We start from the raw sequence: 12,836 nt of genomic DNA, 5'->3' as shown, positions 1-12,836 counted from the left end.
CAACCTTAGTTTCATCAGACCATAACACATTTTCCCACGTGCTTTTGGGGGACTTCAGCCAGGCTTGGATGTTTTTCTTTGTAAGAAAATGCTTCCATCTTGCCTCCCTACCCCATAGCCCATTCATATGAAGAATACAGGAGATTGTTGTCACATGTAACACACAGCCAGTACTTGCCAGAAATTCCTGCAGTTCCTTTAATGTTGCTGTAGGCCTCTTGGAAGCCTCCCTGACCAGTTCTCTTCTCGTCTTTTCATCAATTTTGGAGGGACGTCCAGTTCTTGGTAATGTCTCTTTTGTGCCATATTTTCTCCACTTGATGATGACTGTCATCACTGTGTTCCATGGTTGCTTTGGAATTTCTTTTGAACCCTTCTCCTGACTGATATCTTTCAACAATTATATCCCTCTGATGCTTTGGAAGCTCTCTGCGGAACATGGCTTTTGCTCTGAGATGCAACTAAGAAAATTTCAGAAAAATCCTATTAGAACAGCTGAACTGTATTTGTTAGATCAGAGTCAATTTAAATGATGGCAGTTGTGTAATGACTTCTATCTAACATGAGTTATAATTTGATTGGTTAATTCTGAACACAGCCACATCCCCAGTTATAAAAGGGTGTGCACACTTATGCAACCAGTTTATAAGATTTTTATTTTTCATTTTTTCCCCTCAAAGATTTCAGTTTGTTTTTCAATTGAATTGTTCAAATTATAGATCACATAAAAAGTGGAAAATGTTCTGACATGATTCATCTTTGTCTCATTCTTTTACACCAGAAAAACCTGTCATTTTCACAGGGGTGTGTAGAATTTTTAGATCCACTGTATATATATATGTATAGATATAGATAGATATTGATATGTATATATAAAATGTATCCTCACAATAATAAACACATTCTCCTAAAAGTGTGGAGAATGATGTGTAGATAAGTGTGGGAAAGGTATTTTCTAAATAAAACTCTGAGGCACTGACAAAACTAAATGTGTAAAGCATTCATGAGGGTGTACACTTTCTATTGATGCTGATCTACTGAATACCTAATGCATACTGTGCTTTGACCACAAACCTTTTCCCACATTGCAGCTGGGTCAAAATCATGATGATAATTTTTGAGTTACAGCTTCTTTCTTGCCATCCTCCAATACAGGCCAATTGTATGCAGAGCTCTTTATATGATTGATCAATGCACCATTACTCCACTCCCAGCCACTGAACTATGTAGATCCTTCAAAGGTTGACTTCTGTGGCTTCTCTCGCATATCTGACATGTGGCATCGCTCCTTTTTTCAGCGCTGAGTTTTGTGGGAAGCTATTTCCCAACATAAAACAAGATGCTGTTGTTTTTCTTGGCTGACCTGGTCTTTGTATTTACTTAAGACACTAGTGGTTTCCTATTTTTTTTAAGACCTTCCCAACTGTTGATTTGGCTATGCCGAACTTATGTGCTATGGTTCCTCTTATTGCATTCAATTCGCTTACTTTTCTTTCATACACAACTCCCTAGTCTTCATGTTGGATTATACCTACCAAGTACGAGGACGAGCTCTGACAGTGCTGTTACTGGTGAAACATATAATTGTTGAAACTGATAGAAATTAAAGGTTAAGTGTTGCAGTTTTCCCTCATATTCATTTTTTTTCTATGCCTCGGAGTATACTGCAGAAATTTCAATTTTGACAATATTGTCCCAATACATATGCAAGGTATTGTGTCAACTATCTGTCTGTTATACAGTTTGGTCCGGATATAATTGGACACTGACATAAGTTTTGTTGCTTTTGCTGTTAACCAAAATATATTAAAGTTACAGTTAAATAATGAATATGGGCTTGAATTGCAGTCTCTCAGCTTTAATTTGAGGGCATTCATATCCAAAGGAAGGGTTAGGAAATTACACTTCTTTCAAATGTAGCCCCCTATTTTTCAACAGATCTAAAGTAATTGACTTAAAAGCTGTTTCATGACAGGTGTGGGTGATTCCTTTGTTATTTCTTCATCAATTAAGCAGGTAAAAGGTCTGGAGCTGATTCCAGATGTGGCATTCGCATTTGGAAGCTGTTGCTTTTAACCCACAACATGCGGGCAAAGGAGCTCTCAATGCAAGTGAAACAGGCCATCCTTTTTTATCCATCAGAGCGATAGCAGGAACATTAGGAGTGACCAAATCTATAGTTTGGTACATTCTGAAAAAAAAAGAAGGCACTGGTGAGCTCTGCAACACAAAAAGGCCTGGACGCCCATGGAAGACAACAGTGGTGGATGATCGTAGGATCCATTCCATGGTAAAGAAAACCCTTTACAACATCCAGCCAAGAGAGGAACACTTTCCAGGAGGTAAGCGTATCATTATCCAAGTCTACCATAAAGTGAACCCTCTGTATGAGAGAAAATACAGAGGGTTCACCACAAGGTATAAACCTTTAAGAAGACTCAAGAATAGAAAGGCCAGAATAGTTCTGGAACAGCATTCTTTGGACAGATGAAAGTAAGATCAACCTGTACCAGAATGATGGGAAGAAAAAAGCATGGAGAAGGCTTGGAACGGCTTATGATCCGAAGCATACCACATCATCTGTAAAACATGGTGGAGGTAGTGTGATGGCATGGCATGGGCATGCATGGCTTCCAATGGCACAGGGTCACTAGTGTTTATTGATGATGTGACATAAGTCAGAAGCAGCCAGATTAATCCCTATATAAGTGTATAGGGATATAGTGTCTGCTCAGATTCAGCCAAATTCAGCAAAGTTGATTGGACAACACTTCACTTTAAAGATGGACAATGACCCAAAACATACTGTGAAAGCAACTCAGGAGTTTTTTAAGGCAAAGAAGTGGAATATTCAATCAACTGATCTCATCCTGATCGAGCATGCATTTCATTCGCTGAAGACAAAACGAACAACTGAAGAGAGCTGCAGTAAAGGCCTGGCAAAGCATCATAAAGGAGGAAACCCAGTGTTTGGTCCATGTGTTCCAGACTTCAAGCAGTCAAAGAATTCTCGAAGAAGTATTAAAAATTTAAATTTTATTTATGATTGTGTTAATTTGACCAATTACATTTGAGCACCTGAAATAAGAGTACTGTGTATGACAATGGTTGCAATTCCTAAACATTTCATATGATATTTTTGTTCAAACCCATGAATTAAAGCTGAAAGTCTGCACTTCAGTTGCATCTTGGTTGTTTCATTTCAAATCCATTGTGGTGGGGTACAGAGGCAAAATTATGAAAACTGTGTCAGCGTCCAAATATTTCTGGACCTAACTGTAACAGCAGTGTAAAATGTGTCGGTGGTGTGGACACCACATTACCTCTCCTTCTCCAGCAGGGCCCCTCTCGGATGGTGTAGGACAGCTCAGTGAACTCTATGTCTACCGCAGAGCGTCTGGGCAGGTGAGAGAACCGCTGGGCCTCCGTAATGTGGTTTTCCACTTTCTTCAGGTGGGTGAGAAGCGGGCCTTCTGGGGGTGCAACCCCCCCTCCAGGCAGTTTGGTCTCTTCCATGGGGATGCTGACAGAAACAGACGTCTCCAACGTCTTCTCTGCCATACCAACAGACTAAAAGAGAGGGAGGAATCATTTGTTATAATACCACAGATTACAATGTGTCAAATATGCAAGCCTGCTATCCAGACCTTTGGCTGTATCTATGGGGTTCCTCAAGGGTCGATTCTTGGGCTAACCCTATTTTCTGTATATTGAATTGATGTTGCACTTGCTGCCGGTGACTCCCTCATCCACTTTTATTCTTATGACGCATCCCTGCAACATACCTTTAATCGTGTCCCTACCTTTAAACATGCCTTCTTTGACCTTTGACCCCTATCTACTCCTTAATATCCCCCAAAATAGATGCATACTCTTTAATCTGAGTCTACAACCTGCATGTCCACCAAACATTCTCTCTCTGAATGGGTGTGAGTTAGCTTATAATAGCACCTAGAACTAGTATCTTGTTATGGCTTTACTGCTCACTCTCATTTATAAACCCATATCACCCACCTCCATTCTCAAGTAAAGTCCCGAATTGGTTCCACAACAAGGCATCCTTTACCCACACTGCAAACTATGACCTTGTAAAATAATCATCCTGACAATCTTCGATTATGGCTACTTAGTCTATAGGCTTGACACTGAAAAGCTCAGTAAATTAATGCAAATAACCACACTGCTATCCACTTTGTCACCAGGGACTCGCTAATGTCAACTCATTTATAAGTCTCTTTTAGGTAAATGCCCCCTCTATCTTAGATCTACAACTCCAACGGTACTCTGTAACCCCAGTAGATCTGGGATCTTATTCTGGTCACTGCTTAAGCCTAAACTTCTTCACACCTCACATCTTCAAAAAGAAACTGCTATTTGATGAATGTGTCAGTTGAATCCGTCAAACCTAAAAGCATAGGTCTCACAGCACTGAAAGTAACTGCATGTTTCTTGTCTATTCCCTTGTATATTGTGTTTATTTGTATTTATGTTTTACATTATTTATGTGGTTCTCTGTTGTCTTGTCATCTTATGGATGAATGCCTTTGGCCAGTTCATCATTGAAAATGACAACATTAATCAAGCATTAAAATACAAACAACCATTCTGAACACCTTATGGAACTCAACTGAAACCTTCCTATAAATGCTCCATGTAATCTGAAGTTATTTCAGATGGTAAAGAAGGAAATAGGGCAAAAATAACTCCTTATGTTGTTAAACCAGGGGCTATAGAAAACAATTCTGATCGCTCGAAGGTTAGATGAATGAAATGGAATAATGACAGATCAACCGAATTATCAGCCGTATTGAGTGATTGATAAAGGGACAGGACTGACTTATTGACTGAGTGAGAAGCTTAAAAAACCATACTCTGCTAAGCCTAATCCTTAAGGACAAGGACTGGAGTGTCAGACTTTACAGTAGCAATGCTGCTACTATACATATAACGCTGTGTATAGTGGAAAGAGAGATACAGCAAATGCAGACATGGTAGACAGTCTAGACAGGCTCTTAAGCATCCAATGCTAATTGCTGGTGGTGACATAATTAAAGCTATGTACGTGTGTACGTCACAATGTGAACCCTACTCCCTACAAAGGGCACTTAACTGGACCAGAGCCCCACTGGCCTGAATTTAGGGAATAGCAGTGCTCATTTGGGATACATATGTAGCCTAACTGTATGATGCTGTAAGAGAGTTTTGGTGGGTCTGCAGTATGGATGTATATAGGCTGGGTGGGGGAGATCTGATACCCAGCTGGAGTGAGGAGGGGAGGGTTTGGTTACAGACTAGCAGAGGCTTAAAGTGCACAAATTGCTGATTCACAAAAAAACTCCTGCCCCACAGAGTAATCCTTCACCACACTAACACAGCAGCCATTGGCCTATCCATCTGCAGAGGGATCATGAAGGAGACATTTAGCACACAAATAGGAAATTGAACCTATAGGTAATCAAAGAATATTGCAGAATTCACATACATACAGTACATTATACATAAAGTCTTACAAACTGGGTGGTCTGAATCCTGACTGGATTAAGATCTGGGGAATTTGGAGGCCAAGTCAACACCTTGAACTCATTGTTGTGTTCCTCAACCTATTCCTGAACCATTTTTGTTAGGTGGCAGGGCGCATTGAAAGGTGCACATGGTCTGCAACAATGCTCAGGTAGGTGATACGTGTCAAAGTAACATCCACATAAATGGCAGGACCCAAGGTCTCCCAGGAGAACATTCCCCAAAGCATCACACTGCCTCCGCCGGCTCACACGCACCCGGCCATCCACGTGATGTAAAAGGAAACCTGATTCATCAGACCAGACCACGTTCTTCCATTGCTCTGTGGTCCAGTTCTGATGCTCACGTGCCCATTGTAGGCACTTTCGGCAGTGGACAGGGGTCAACATGGGCATCCTGACTGGTCTGCAGCTACGCAGCTCCATACACAACCAACTGCGATGCACTGTGTGTTTTGACACCTTTCTAACAGTACCAGCATTAACTTTTTCAGCAACTTTTGGAGCTATTTTGCAACTAGTGGTCCAGGGGCTCTTGTTAAGATCAATGGCATAATTAATTCCATTATGTACAAGAATATTTGAGCCCAAAACCTGGTTGGATCTGCCAGGAGTTTGAGACTTGGCCATGGATGGACCTTCAACAAGACAGTGAACCAAAACATAAATCAATACTAAAACAGAAATGGTTGCGGGAACACAAAGTCCATATTTTATTGTTACATCTCCGTCTCTGAGACCTATTAAAAATCTATTGTATGACTTGAAGAGGGCAGTCCACGAGCGCAAACCTATGAATATTAACAATCCTGAATCTTGATGTGCTGCATGAAGGAATGGTCCAAAATCCCTCCCAAATCAGTCTACGAATGTCAAAATATATTTAAGAGAATAATTTTACATTGCTCTCTATGAACAAAATATATTAAGGATCAAAATCTTTACGTTGAGAACAAAACAAAAAATGTAACAACGCTCAATGGAAATCAAAATCACCAACCAGTTGAGGGCTGGATTCAAACTCACACCGAAAATCAAAGTTAACCACTGAAATCACAGGCAGTTCCAACATGCGTGAATTTCACCACGGCAACTCATAATGTGACTCAGTAGTGTCTATGGCCCCCACATGCCTGTAGAAATCCCAACAACATATGGGCATGCCCCTGATGAGATGGCAGATGGTGTCCCAAGGTATCTCCTCCCAGACCTGGATCAGGTCATCAGTGAGCTCCTGGTCAGTCTGTGGCGCTACTTGGCGGCGGATGCACCGATACATAACGTCCCAGAGGTTCTCAATTGGATTCAGGTCTGGGGAACATGAAGGCAAGTCAATGGCATCCATGCCTTCATCATCTAGGAACTGCCTACACATTCCGGCCACATGAGGCCAGGCATTGTCCTGCAACAGGAGGAACCCAGGGCCCACTGCACCAGTGTAAGGTCTGACAATGGGTCTGAGGATTTAATTCCAGTACCTAACAGCAGTCAGGGTACCGCTGTCTAGCACATGGAGGTCTGTGCGACCCTCCAAGGATATATGCCTTTCCAGACCATCACTGACCTTGCTGCTGGGTTGATGGCCTTCTACAGCCTTGTCCAGCTCTCCTTGTGTAACGGCCTGTCTCCTGTTATCTCCTCCATGCTCCTGAGACTGTATTGTGTGACACAGCAAACCTTCTTGCAACGGCACGTATGGATGTGCCATCCAGGAGGAGCTGGACTACCTGTGCAACCTGAATGGCTTTCAGGTACCGCCTCAAGCTACCAGTAGTGACACTAGCAAAATGCTAAACTAGAGAAGTATCAGTCAGGAAGGATGAGGAGAGAGCAATTGTCTGTGGCCACCACCTGCAAAACCATTCCCTTTTGAGGGGTTGTCTTGCTGTTGACTTTCCACTGCACCTGTTGTTACTATCAGTTGCATCAAAACAGATGACACTGATTCCCAATTGCTTATGCTTCCCTAAGTGGACAGATTGACATCCCTGAAGTCTAACTGACTTGGTGTTATACTGTGATGATTACGTGTTCCTTAAATTTGTTTGAGCAATTTGATGCAACCCTTTTTCATGTAAATGTACATGGACGTGTACTACATGAAAGAAAAAACATTATGGCAGCATAGTCATGAACCCACAACCTTCGGATCCAAAGACAGGTGGAGTATCTATTATTCCATTTGCATTGGGGAATAACTGCTTTATAATGGTCGTTCCAATATACAAGAGGGGGGACACTTGCCTTCTGTCATTTACAGTACTGTAAATGAACAACTGTTTACATGTTCTGTTTCTAAACTCGATTTTCCTATTAACTCAATATAGCGCCTACTTGCCAGAGTCCTATTTCACACATTTATTTAACCTGTAAAATTGTAAAATTAGGTTTTTTATATTACACACATATTTGAAAATATTTTAATATATCTGACACTTCCTGGGACAATCTCATAGAATAGGTAAAAAATAAAAACATGAATAAGTATATGAATTGAATGTATCATAAAGATACAGTTGTGCTCATAAATTTGCATACCTTGAGAGAAATTGTGAAATTCTGGCATTGATTTTGAAAATATGACTGATCATGCAAGAAATCTGTCTTTTATTTAAGGATAGTGATCATATGAAGCCATTTATTATCACATAGTTGTTTGGCTCCTTTTTAAATCCTAATGATAACAGAAATCCCAGAGCTGAGGTTTAAGAACTCCTGGCTTACAACAATCTTAAAGACTCAAGCTCATAGGCAGACATAAGGACTATTCAGACACTTCAAAAATAATGTAAAAAGAATGCAGTAATGTACCTGCTAAAAAAACTACTCATGTTACCTATGCTGGAAGTAACAGGCAGACAAATTCATAAAATAAATTATTATTCTAATCTCTGGGTTAGAGGTGTGACTGGCTACAACCTCCTGTTGACTGCCAAACAATGCTCTTCAGACAGCTTAGTTATACACAAACAGACCTATGATAAGGTGCAGAAGTAAAAAGCGCATTTACAGGCATATAAATTAGAGGGGTGTTATTGTGTATTGAGTCAGTAGAGAGTCAATTAAGCTTAGGTTGCATACTGACATCAAGAAGTACAATGGTACAATGTAGCAGCCATTATAAGATAACTAAGATACCTGACAGCAAAAATGAAATGAGCCAACACTGGAGTATCACATTAGTTTCTGCCCGCAAGGTACAGTTGCCCTTAGAACACAATGTACTAGGAAAACCTTGTTGTTATGTGGTACTGTTATACACTGAGTTCTGTCAGGCATGGTTCAAAAATATAGATATGAAGAATAACTGACCGTGGCCTCTACTGATTGATCAGTCCCACATTAGTGAAGTTCCATTAGCACAATTCCAACCAGCCATTAGCTCATTGCTTTAAGGCTGATAAACAGAAACCTAACAGCACGTGAGTTTTGTATCACAAATGTCTCATTAATTCCTTCTGTACTCCTTTGACTACACACTTATTAAGTCAAAGCCAAACATAACCAACCAGAATGGGTTGAGTTTCTCAGAATATGTGTTTGAAGAGATTACCCTTTGGGAAAGTTCAACAAAAAGGGAGGGGATTTGAGCTGCCGAGCAGACCTTGACATAACATAATGGGTTCTCTCCTGCAATTTTAAAGCCACCCTGTTCTTTCCTCTCTCTTGTGTTGCACTACCTACCTGCCTGTAGCAGGGTGGGGGTAATTTGCCACATTCAAAGACTTCTGATTCATTTCTCCAGCTGTAGTCTACTGAAATACTGTAGGCAGCCGGGAATGTAAGTCGCAGAGACTGTCTTGGTTTAAACAACTAATTGTATCATTTCAGGGCTCCAGCCTACAGAATGAGACAAAGGTCTTCTGTGTTTTAGAGGCACCTGTTACTCCCATCTCCATTATGATGCAAACATCTAACTGTTTTTCAAGGTCTCACACTTCTAAGGTAAAGGCTGAACAAATGGTTGTGTAAATTGGTGGATATGAACATATTCTACGATCCTCAGAGGTGGGTGTAAGGTAGGGGGATTGGCTGATGAAGAGAGATTTTCAGGCCTACATGTTGTTCCCTTTATGCATGACATCACTAACACATCCTGCATAGCCTACCTACCACAAGCAGACATGCAGACATAAACAATTCGTAGAAACACAGACACATACAGATACAATTTACTACATTGACTAATGCTAAAAAATATACTTGAAACCAACATACTTTTTCTTGAGTGTTGACTTGACCAACAATGGAGCACTCAGTTCCCATTTATTAAGAGCACGCGTACGGCTGGTTCATCCCTTTACAATGAAACAGCAGATTCCGCAACAGGAGATGGGCCCCCTATGAGTCAGTCCCGTGCCAAGCAAAGATGGTTACTGTGTTCCAGGCTCCATGAAGGTTCGCATGGGTTTTGACGCGATGGAGGAGAATGAGGAAACGTGGCTTCCTCCAGAAAATCCCAAGGTACTTGATACATAACGTCCCGCAGAAATTACCTACCGCAACTCATGTCGAAACGATAACAACCCGCTTAAATCCGTGAGAAAGTGGGACATGATTGACACAGATGACTAATTCAACAAATGCTGCATCCTTTTTTGTCAATCAAGTATGCGTTCGATTTCTGACAGGCCAATTGTCAGCTGTGTTATAAAATAAAATAGGAAATCCACTATTCAGAACACATCAGGCTACTCACACACACGTTCCGCCGGTGTTGATTATTTCCACATGCTCTTCTGTCTTGCTGCAGTAGTTCAATAGCACGCAGTACCGTTATCTTGCCGGTCAGTGTTTCTCTGGCACGCCCGTCGTTCTAGGTTTCAGGGCGTCACAGGCATGTTTTCAGAGGAGATAGTCCGCAGGAGGCTCCGTTTGGTGGATGCTTTAAAGAGCCAGGGAGATGTTGTTTTATTTGTAGGCCACGTTTGCATTAGTGGAGGGGCTATTCCACTGAAGGACATCATACAGACATTGATATAGGCTACCCATACCACACTTTGTTATTCCGGGGTTGCAATATATATGTTTTGAAATGGGATGTTTTTTCCAAATATCACAATATTAGAGTAGAATAATGTTTTTACATCTTGAGCAAATAATATTTATTGTAGCCTATCATATGAGAAACGTTGAGATTTGGCCCTTTTTGTAATTTGGCGGATAGAAATGCTGCACATGGATAATAGATTAAAATGTCGATACAAAAATCCATTATTTGTTTTTCTTATCCGAGTGATGTAAACAATGCAAACACCGTTGTAGACTTTAGAACGCACCAGTGTGAATATAACCAATCGCGGTCTCTTTAAGGCCGCACCTGCGCATCTGCCTGGTGCTGATGCTGCAGTGCCCGGGTTATTTTCGGTGAAATGGCCGAGGTTACTTTCGTTCAAATAACGCCCTACATCACTTCAGCTTACAATAGTTTACAATGTCTGAAACGCAAGACTATCTTGACAGGGTTAAGCAAAGTTATTCGTGTTCATGCGGTCAAAGATAATTATTAAGGGGTGGCCTATAGCCTAGTCTATTTAGTATATTTATAATCTAAAATATCTTTGTAAATTATTAAAAAAATGGATACAGTGAATAACGAATCCATATATACATTTAATAAAAACAGACTTGAATTTTTATGTGACTTAATGCATGTAGTTATTGTGACCAACTGAGCAACCTGAGACAGATTTCTCTCGTGTCGCGCCAGTTTTCAACGTTTTGAAGTCAAGATTTTCGTATTCTGCGGCGACACCACGTGGACGTTATTTAAAGTAAGAAACTCGTGGGTTCCCTTTTCAGTTTGTTTTATTGACAAGCAGCGGTAAACAATTTTACTACTGTGTAATATAAACGTTTCAAACGTACAGCTATTTAAAGAAAGTTGTGGATTACAGTTTTTTAAAAGGCATGCACAAAATTACTGTAGCTATGTTTTCCTTACAGTTCAGGAGCCCTTTACTTTCTATATTGTTTAAATTAAACATGTTGCAGGCTGTTTAAATTAGTAAAGAGATGGTTTTTGCTCAAAGAGCTGTGGGCTGAATTCAAACCCATTGGTTTGAATTCTTGGGGGGGACTATGCCCCCCCCCCCCCCCAAGTGGCATAGTCAATGCTTCGCAGTACAGATTACATTGCAGCCAGGAGTTCCAATCCTGGTTGTGGCATAGCGACTTTGCCTAGAGTTTCCAGCAGAAAGTGGTTCAAATTAGTTCAGCATCGACCGGGGTGGAAGAGTAGGTTGTCTGACAGGGCTGCTTTGTGTCGTTGTACTCTATCGACTCCATGTGTTGGGTTGGTGCCTGTTATCCTCCAATCACTTATGCACTAGCAAATACTTCCTGGTTAAGCAAGCAGAGCGATAAGAAGCAGATAAGAAACATCTGGATTCTTTACTCTTCTGAACCTTCTACACATTTTTATCAACCACTATGGCATAAATGTGGATTTTTGGATTGATAAATAAAAGTATACTGAGGATTCAGTTTATGCTTAAAAGACTTTAGACCCAACAGTGGGATTTCATTCTGTTATTCAGTGTAATAGACATTCAGGAGCCATCTGACCAAATTGCATTAGGATGGGTAGATGAAAGGATACTGCACAAGGAAGAAAATGAAAAAGAACCCATAGGTGGCACAGGAATATTATCAAGCCTCATACAATCTTAATCATTTGACCTATTCAGTTACACCTGGAGCGTTATAATATAATATCCTAAATATTGGGTTGATATTGTTCTCTTTTATCTGTAATATAATTGAATATTCTTTTTTTATAATGCATATTGTGTTTTGTTTATGAGGCCATTTCCATGGGAACAGTGTGAAGCAGAGTCTCTAACTTTTACTTTAAAAGGTGTGCTAAAAAGACTTTAGATGTAAAGTTTGTTCAACTTTACATCTCTATGTAAAATAAACACATTTTACCAAAAGGGAAAAGTGCAAAGGCAAAATTTGGTTAACAAAATCCTGCAGTAATATCTCCCTCTGTTTTAAGTTAAATAAGGTATAAAGAGTCCATAATGAAGAAAGGTCAAGTCCGCTTCAAGAGCTGTAGTGGAAATTCTAGTGAGAAAAGGTAGAGAGACTGTTATTTCTTAAAGTAATTGAAACTTTATCAAATATTTGCAAACCAAACTCTTACATATTTATTGACCTTCTTGGCCTGATGCACAACTGCGATCACATTTTCCCAGAAATACCAGTAAAATATCTCTTTTGAACTGTGGCCTAGGGTGTTCTTGCTATAGTGTGGTTTCAACAGAATCACATAACTTTTTACTGTCCTTATTGGGTTGGTAACCATTATTTAAT

General features: G+C 40.3%; 1 protein-coding gene across 5 annotated transcripts in view; it reads right to left on the bottom strand.

Annotated features, from left to right (window-relative positions):
• abcg4a (ATP-binding cassette, sub-family G (WHITE), member 4a) overlaps window positions 1–10,489 on the bottom strand; it is a 54,147-nt gene extending 43,658 nt beyond the window's left edge. For 4 of the 5 annotated variants that reach the window (XM_020048584.2, XM_010870454.4, XM_010870455.3 and 1 more), the window contains exons 1-2: window positions 9,738–9,879; window positions 3,324–3,570 (exon numbers count right to left, since the gene is read on the bottom strand). In XM_020048584.2, the coding sequence (XP_019904143.1) occupies window positions 3,324–3,570; window positions 9,738–9,785 (295 nt within the window). In that variant the 5' untranslated portion in view covers window positions 9,786–9,879. Of the gene's footprint in view, window positions 1–3,323; window positions 3,571–9,737; window positions 9,880–10,218 lie in introns of those variants that run through there. The other variant, XM_020048585.2, reaches the window with a different exon arrangement.
• Window positions 10,490–12,836: the final 2,347 nt, after the last annotated feature.

The sequence above is a fragment of the Esox lucius genome, chromosome 7, assembly GCF_011004845.1.
Source record: "Esox lucius isolate fEsoLuc1 chromosome 7, fEsoLuc1.pri, whole genome shotgun sequence".
In the NCBI taxonomy this organism is placed as follows: domain Eukaryota; kingdom Metazoa; phylum Chordata; class Actinopteri; order Esociformes; family Esocidae; genus Esox; species Esox lucius.
This window is presented reverse-complemented; position numbering and strand designations above follow the sequence as displayed.